We start from the raw sequence: 8,567 nt of genomic DNA, 5'->3' as shown, positions 1-8,567 counted from the left end.
TGGCTAGTGAAGTAGAGGAAGCAAGTTCCATACACAGCTTTAAGAAAAGGTATGATAAAGCTCATGGAGCAGGGAGAGGGTGAATTAGTATCGACCAGTGATGAGGCGGGACCAGGAGGTATGGATCGACCCCTGCAACCACATATAGGCGAGTACACACACACACACACACACACACACACACACACACACACACACACACACACACATCGGTCGATGGGGGGTCATAAGGTGACCTCTCTTAGAATAGCCTCCTGCGGGGGGCCTGGGATGGAGATTCACGTCCTCTGTTGGCCTCTGCGAAGCGGATCTGTTCGATAGCGTGGGCTGGCAGGGGGTGAGGCGTGGGGAAGGAGGGAGACTCAGCACGGTAACCGTTCTCGTCGGCGATGTAGCGGACTTCGACTACGGCGCCGTCGTCAGTCTGGAACCTGCGGGGGAGGGACAAACTGATCAGACCAACGCGACTGTAAGCCATGTGTTGTTACTGGGTCATGTGTCAAAACACATGATGATGACTCGGTCAGCGGCTGCATCCACTGGCCTACCCCAGCTGCCGCAGGTGCTACACCCCAACAAGGTGCCACTGGCCTACCCCAGCTGCCGCAGGTGCTACACCCCAACAAGGTGCCACTGGCCTACCCCAGCTGCCGCAGGTGCTACACCCCAACAAGGTGCCACTGGCCTACCCCAGCTGCCGCAGGTGCCACACCCCAACAAGGTGCCATACCAGATAATTTCCACACCCAAGTTAAGTGCCACATCCACATTTAAAAAAATCAAAGGAACACTTCGTAATATTGTATTCTAACATAAGATGAGATTTTTTATTTTAACAATTTCTTAATATATAAGCCTATGGCTTATAATAGTATAGTAATAATAAAATAATAATAATAATAATAATAATAATAATAATAATAATAATAATAATTAAAATAATAGTAATAATAATAATAATAATAATAATAATAATTAAAATAATAGTAATAATAATAATAATAATAATAATAATAATAATAATAATAATAATAATAATAATAATAACAATAATATAAATATTAATATTAATAATAATCATAATCGTAATAATAATGAAAAACTGTAAATTAGTTTTTAAAGCATTTACCCTTTAAGGGTAAATGCTTTTGATCCAGTGAACTGAAACATATGCTCGCATTCCTTGAACCAAACCTCATTATCTCTTATTCCCCAGTGGCTGTATAACCCCTTACGGATTTATCGCTTCCACCTGAGCATGAGTACGTATTTGCACTGCTTACTTGTAGTTGCCCTCAATGTTGCTCTGGCCGGCAGACCCAGGACGACCCAGGGCGCTGACCTTGATGCCGTTCTCCGTCTCGAAGTCGTACTTGAAGTTGCCGTCTCCATGGTCTTCCCGGTTGTCGCTAAGAATGGCGATGTGTCGGTAGTCCTGGCGAGGGGCGGCTGGGATGGGCCTGAACGACTGGCGCCCGAACTGAGGCGAGGCGACGGCGACGGCGACCAGGCAGGCGAAAACCACCTGCGTGATGGCAGGAGAAGAGACGATGTAGGTAGCAAGGAGTGTGTGCATGATGAGAGTACATGGAAGTGCACTGAAAAGACAGTTAGCAGAGGACATGTAGGTCCACAACGAGGCTATCTGTGGAGAACTAACTGTTTCTTCATAGAATAAGAACTCTCGAGTATTATCTAGGAGGGAGAAAGAGAGAGAGAGAGAGAGAGAGAGAGAGAGAGAGAGAGAGAGAGAGAGAGAGAGAGAGAGAGAGAGAGAGAGAGAGAGAGAGAGAGCTCATGATAAAGAGTGTTAACAGAGGACACGGAAGTTGACACCGAGGCTAGCTGATGAGAGCTAACTGTTTCTACCTGCTGTAGATTGTCGACTGTTGTGTATTATCTGGGTAGAGAGAGAGAGAGAGAGAGAGAGAGAGAGAGAGAGAGAGAGAGAGAGAGAGAGAGAGAGAGGAGAGCGTATAACCGTTAATGAAATAAAGTTAACTGACCAATCAAAGTCTCTGGTTCAGAGTTGGCTTCAATTTCATCCAATTCCCTATTCGTATGTTTCATTACAAATATTTAATAAATATAATACTAGAAGAAAGCTTATAAAGGAGCTAAGGTAAGTAATAGCTTTTAGCTTGTAAATAAAGATAGGAATTAGAAGCATAACCCTGTGAAATTTCCTGAGTGTTCAAAAAATAGAGAGAGCTTTCACTACACAACATCAGCAACTCTCTTTACCTTAACTACTCGAACTCGAGGAGCGGAGGCCTCATCAGACGTAAATAGGTCGATGCGTCTTTGTTTTAGTCTAATTGCCCAAGCCACGGCATAAAAGTTAGTCCATTATTTATTAATTTCCATGTGGGAAAAAAGTGGTAATGCTTTCATAGTTACAAAATGTACGTTTCCCTGTAAATACGTAAACGACCGTATAGTTGTTTTTTTTTTCCCTCGTTAAAGGCGAAGATTTACCAGCAATGTTTACTCACGAGCTTCATGTTGGTAGCGTGAAGGGAGGATGTTGAGGGCGTGAAGGCAAGACGATGGATGCTGCCAGACTTGCCGAAGACGAGCTTATATACACCCACCTGCCAGGGCATCCCTGATCCTCAGCCGCCGTTTTTGTTCATTCTTCTTTTGGAGTGACCCAAGGTCCTGAGGGCCACTCCTTAAAGTTGTAGGACAAGTTCTCGGGCGGATTGACTTTTCCTTCTGCCCTGAGCAAGAACTCATCTCATAGTGGGTGACCTCAGCATCCGGGTACACCAGATGCGTTTTTGAGGTGGCCGACTTGACGAACAGGTGGCCTGTCAGCCAGCCGCCTTGGATAATGCAGGCGGAGACGGTGATTGAGGAGGAGGAGAGGGAAAGGAAGTGGAAAGGGGAAGTGGAAAGGCAGACAATGAACCAAGTGGTCACACAAGTTCCTGATGCATGTCAAGTTGGTCTTCCACATTTATATCATTAGTAATAGTTAAAAGATAAAAAAAAGTGACTGCTGTCTGAGAGGCTGACTTCCCTTCAGACGTCAAGAGACTATAATCATCAGTAGGACAGGTTAGGCTGAGATACTGCACCAGGTCATGACCTCTTCTCTCTCCCACCAAAAAATCCACAATTTTTATATATTGCTTTCATTCTTTATACCTTCCTCACCTTATTTACAAAGCTTGAAGCACGAATAATTTTTTTCGAAATATTTATCTCCAAATCTTCAACACGAAAGGGCTCACGTAACTCGAGTTGTATGTCAGATTATTTTTATATTACCAAAGAAAAAAAGTCTGGGAACCCAAGTCTAACACACAGAAGACTACAAGAGAAAATTAACTCCTGATATTAATCCTGCCATTGTAGAGACTTATGTTGACCTGGACTGACCTTTTTCCTGACCTCTACGCTCTGTGGTTAAGCAGGAAGGTCACCTGGTATGGTTTCACCAACATACATACCACACACATACACACACACACGCACACACACACACACACCCATCCACCAACCCACAAAACACACACACACACACACACACACACCGTGTATGTCAGGCCCATACTGGAGTATGCAGCACCTGTTTGGAACCCGCACTTGATAAAGCACGTCAAGAAACTAGAGAAAGTACAAAGGTTTGCCACAAGGTTAGTTCCAGAGCTAAGGGGAATGTCCTATGAAGAAAATATATATAATTGTTAATTTTGGTATATAATATCATTTAAATGTCTTGTTACTATTTTAATTGACAATCAAAACATCCATCAGATTACTTAGGATTTTATAGAAATAACCAGCCATTAATTTTTGATGTGACAGGTTTTTAATTTAGTTTTAAATGTGCAGGTTCTTCTCTCATCTGTGTTCACAAGTATTGACAAGTTCAGCCTTAACAGTTAACAAGTTCAGCCTTAACAGTTAACAAGTTCAGCCTTAACAGTTAACAAGTTTAGCCTTAACAGTTAACAGATCACACCCTTTACAGTTAACAATTTAAGCCATTGCAATTAACAATTACAACCTTAACAATTACAACAGCAACAACAACATTAATAATAATAATAATAATAATAATAATAATAATAATAATAATAATAATAATAATAATAATAATAATAATAATAATAATAATAATAATTACGAGTATCTGACCATTTAACTCTACAAAAAATATTGTGTTCTGAGCACCTCTGCAAAAACAGTGATTATGTGTGAGTGTGGTGAAAGTGTTGAATGATGATGAAAGTATTTTCTTTTTGGGGATTTTCCTTCTTTTTGGGTCACCCTGCCTCGGTGGGAGACGGCCGACTTGTTAAATAATAATAATAATAATAATAATAATAATAATAATAATAATAATAATAATAATAATAATAATAATAATAATAGTAATAATAATAATAATAATAATAATAATGTTAATAATAATAATAATAATAATAATAATAATAATAATAATAATAATAATAATAATAATAATAATAATAATAATAATAATAATAACAGTGTTTAAGTATCTACGTCTTTTTTTAAGGTCAACAGGTTTATATAAGTTAATAAATAAGGCAGCTTCCACAACTGTTCGTTCAGGTCTAGAAGTTCGGGTAAATGAACAATTAACACAAGTTTCACAACTCTTCGTTCAGGTCGAGCAGTTACATGATGCAAAAATACTCTCCTTATATATCTGACGTTGTAGTAGTACCAGTAGCAGTCATAGTAGTAGTACTAGTAGCAGTAGCAGTCGTAGTACCAGTAGCAGTCATAGTAGCAGTAGCAGTTGTAGTACCAGTAGCAGTCACAGTAGTAGTACTAGTAGCAGTAGCAGTCGTAGTACCAGTAGCAGTCACAGTAGTAGTACTAGTAGCAGTAGCAGTCGTAGTACCAGTAGCAGTCATAGTAGTAGTACTAGTAGCAGTAACACTCGTAGTTCCAGTAGCAGTCACAGTAGTAGTACTAGTAGCAGTAGCAGTCGTAGTACCAGTAGCAGTCATAGTAGCAGTAGCAGTTGTAGTACCAGTAGCAGTCACAGTAATAGTACTAGTAGCAGTAGCAGTCGTAGTAATAGTTCCCGTTGCAGTCAAAGCAGTAATAGTAGTACCAGCAGCAGTCATAGGAGTAGTACTAGTAGCAGTCATAGCAGTAGTACCAGTAGCAGTCACAGTAGTAGTACTAGTAGCAGGCATAGTAGTAATACTAGTAGCAGGCATAGTAGTAGTACTAGTAACAGTAGCAGTCGTAGTAGCAGCTCCAGTTGCAGTCATAGCAGTAGTAGTAGTACCAATAGCAGTCGTAGTAGTACCAGCAGCAGTCTTAGTAGTAGTAGTAGAACTAGTAGCAGTCGTAGTAGCAGTAGTAGTAGCACAGTAGTAGTAGTAGTAGTAGTAGTAATAGGTGTAGTAGTAATAATAGAAGTAGTAGTATTAGTAGTAGAAGTAGTAGTAGTAGCAGTAGTAGTAGTAGTAGTAGTAGCAGTAGTAGTAGCAGAAGTCAGAGTAGTAGTGCTAGTGGTTAGGGATATGCCACAGTATCGGGATCGGCGGGTCGGTCCTTTTAATTTTAAAAATAAAAAAAAAAAATATAAGAAAATATCGATATCAGTGTCGGTAAAAAAAATGGTATCGTCCCGTCATTAGACAGTGGTGGTAGTAGTAATAGTTGTAGTAGTAGTAATAGTTGTAGCAGCAGTTGTAAAAGCAGTGCCAGTCATAGCAGCAGTCGCAGCAGCTGTACTAGCAAGAATAATAGCAACAGTAATAGTAGCATCATGAACAGCAATGCCATCAACAGTAGCAGAGGTAATATTAGCAGTAATAGTTTCAGAAATAATAATAATAATTATAGTAACAACAACAACAACAACAATAATAATAATAATAATAATAATAATAATAATAATAATAATAATAATAATAATAATAATAATAATAATAATAATAATAATAATAAACTATATATCCAGTTATATTTATCATGCGAGTCGTTTCAGCGTGTAAATAAGAGAGCCGAACGACCTATGATCTATCACAATTTTGCACCAGGGACGGCATAATTCAAGAATTATCACAACAAAGGCTAATCTCCCTCATGGCTGCAAGGTATCTGGAGGCCGCTCCCAGCAGGGCGGTGAAGCCAGATGCTCACTGATTCGTGCCAAAGGTCATCCGGCTACTAAGAACTTTTCATTCGTTGTCGAAGTCTTTTGAGGCCAGCCAGTGGTCGTTTTAGCTTTCATGCGGCCTTCCAGTTTAATTTTTTTTTCGTGGTCTTTCCAATGATATCCAGTGGCTTTAGAAGTCTTCCGAAAGAGGTTATCGAAGTCATCCTAAGGTGATCCAGCGGTGATGGAGGTCGAAGTCCAGCCGAGTTGATATATTGGTGGTGGAATTTCTCTGTATGATTCAGCTGTGGTGAAATTCCTCATAAGATGATCCAGTGGTTATCGAAACCCTCCTTTGGAAATCCAGAGGTGATTGAAGCCTTCTCAAGTAGATATAGCAAGTTTCGAAACATAGGTAGTCGAAGCCTTTCTTTAAGCCCTTCATAAGGGGTGACCGAAGTCTTACAGAGGTAACCCAAAGGTGATTAAGCCTTCAAGGCCTTCCAGGGATGGTCGAAGTCTTCAAGACGCCGTCTCGTGGTAGCCGGTGCCTTCCCAAGGATACCCAGCGGTAAATGAAGCCTCTCAAAAACCTTCCTGCGGTAGTCAAAGTCTTTCAGAGGCAATCCAAATGTGCTGAAGCCTCCTAGAGAATATCCAGCGGCAGCGGCCTTCCAAGGCCTAGAGTTCTGCCTCCGATCCAGCGGTGATCGAAATTTTCAAGAAGCGATCAGACATCTGCCGCATTCATCTTGAAGTCATCCAGCTGTGTCGCTGACTTCCTGATGTCATCTGATCATATTGTGATGTATCTGAAGCTTTTCAATGGTTGCTAAATCAATGTTGCAGTCGCCTTAATGGCATTCAGTAGCGATAAAACCTCCCGGAAATTCCTCAAAACTGTCTAAACATTCCTGATGTCTCGCATCTCTATCACAGCTTTCTCAACGCCTTCTGTTGGTACCACAGCCATCTTAATATCAATCATTCGTTGTCATTCATAAAATACCCATCGGTTATCGGTACTAATCAAGTGATACAGGGATATAACAACATTCCTCGCGTTATCTAGCTGTGTCACAACCAACTTGAGGTCATCCAGTGGTGTCGCATCCTTCGTAAGGTCAACCAGGTCATCTAGGTCAACTAGCGGGGCCTCATCCAATGGGTCTTCAGGAAAAAGTCGTGACAATCTCCATATGGAATTTTTCAATTGCCCGTGGATGCTTAATAAAGCTCTCGACATAACGCAAAATTAACTAGATGAGAGTACTAGGGCAAGGAACAAGACTGTTAGATTCTTTCCGTTTATTCTCTTTAATAAATTGGAAATTCTTAAGAGATTTATTTCATTGGTGAACAATGGTTCATAAGATGTCAAAATTAAGAAGAGGAAAATGAGAAAAAAAAAGGCGAAGGAAGACGAAGAAGTACGACCTGAAGAAAATATTTTCCGTGTAATATCATATTTCTGTTTCTGGTAAACATTTTCTCTCTTGTTGTCCACACACACACACACACACACACACACACACACACACACACACACACACACACACACACAAACATACCGGGTTCTGTATAAATGCCGTCCCAGAACAAAATAAAAAATTGCAGCTCGTTAAGAATAGTTAACATGCGCATCTGTGTGTTAGCATTTGTGAAGGAGGATCGAGCCTCCAACACAAATCATCGTATTGAAACTAATATCCAAAATTCATCAGGAAAAATGGCAAATTAGGACATACACAGTCCATCTCTAATTCAAACCTTATAAAGTCCTCATTATACTAAAATACACAAGCACATCAAGTGCATTATCAACTTATCAGCGTTGTAAGTAACCGGATGCGACACTCAGAAATTATTACATGAAAACAGTATCCAAATTTACCCAAAATAACCCATGACAAAAAAATATAATGGATTTAAACGGGCAGAAATCGATCCCGTCTTTTTTTATAAATCAGGATAAGTAGCTTAAAACAATTAGTTAATAAATTAAGAATGTAATCCAATCTTATTTAAGCTTTGAGTACATAAACAAATATTTTTACAACAGTCTTGAGGACAGAGACGTTACCAGCGCATATGAGTATATTGTGCAGAATTAACCTGGAATAGATGAATGAGACACTTGTGTATCTTTTGGGAAAATTTACTGAGGAAACGTTTTGTCAGTCAGTGCCCTCTTCAGTCCGTTACATCATATACTGTACTTTTCACAAGAGTGATTTATTGAAGACATCGTCTCCAGGCTGAGGGACTGATTACCTCAAACTCATCCTCATCTTCCACAGTTCCTCTTTGTACTGGACTAAAGAAGACACTGGCTGGTGAAACGTTTCCTCAGTAAAGATTCCAAGATGTTACTCAAGTGTCTTATTTCTGATCACAAGAGATTCTCCAGTTATATCAGACAAAAAAATCTCATTAATAAAATTGGCACATTACAGCTTATAATAATAAT

The 8,567-nt window shown here is 39.8% G+C and overlaps 1 protein-coding gene across 1 annotated transcript; it reads right to left on the bottom strand.

Annotated features, from left to right (window-relative positions):
- Window positions 1-216: 216 nt before the first annotated feature.
- On the bottom strand, window positions 217-2,640 carry LOC128688177 (cuticle protein AM1199). The gene is made up of 3 exons (XM_053775887.2): window positions 2,496-2,640; window positions 1,284-1,525; window positions 217-431 (listed from the first exon to the last, which is right to left on the bottom strand). Exons 1-3 carry the CDS (start codon window positions 2,604-2,606, stop codon window positions 242-244), a joined length of 543 nt encoding a protein of 180 aa, XP_053631862.2. The 5' UTR covers window positions 2,607-2,640; the 3' UTR covers window positions 217-241.
- Between the last annotated feature and the right edge of the window lie 5,927 nt (window positions 2,641-8,567).

This window comes from Cherax quadricarinatus, chromosome 19 (genome assembly GCF_038502225.1).
Source record: "Cherax quadricarinatus isolate ZL_2023a chromosome 19, ASM3850222v1, whole genome shotgun sequence".
NCBI classification, from domain to species: Eukaryota; Metazoa; Arthropoda; class Malacostraca; order Decapoda; family Parastacidae; genus Cherax; species Cherax quadricarinatus.
The sequence above is the reverse complement of the archived record's forward strand: the minus strand, read 5'-3'. Positions and strand labels throughout refer to the sequence as shown.

Coding starts and splice junctions, on each gene's coding strand:
- LOC128688177 (XM_053775887.2), bottom strand. CDS start 2,606: ATGCCCTGGCAGGTGGGTGTATATAAGCTCGTCTTCGGCAAGTCTGGC. Junction 1,526..2,495: donor ACGCTACCAACATGAAGCTC/GTGAGTAAACAT, acceptor GCCATCACGCAG/GTGGTTTTCGCCTGCCTGGT. Junction 432..1,283: donor AACATTGAGGGCAACTACAA/GTAAGCAGTGCA, acceptor CCTCCCCCGCAG/GTTCCAGACTGACGACGGCG.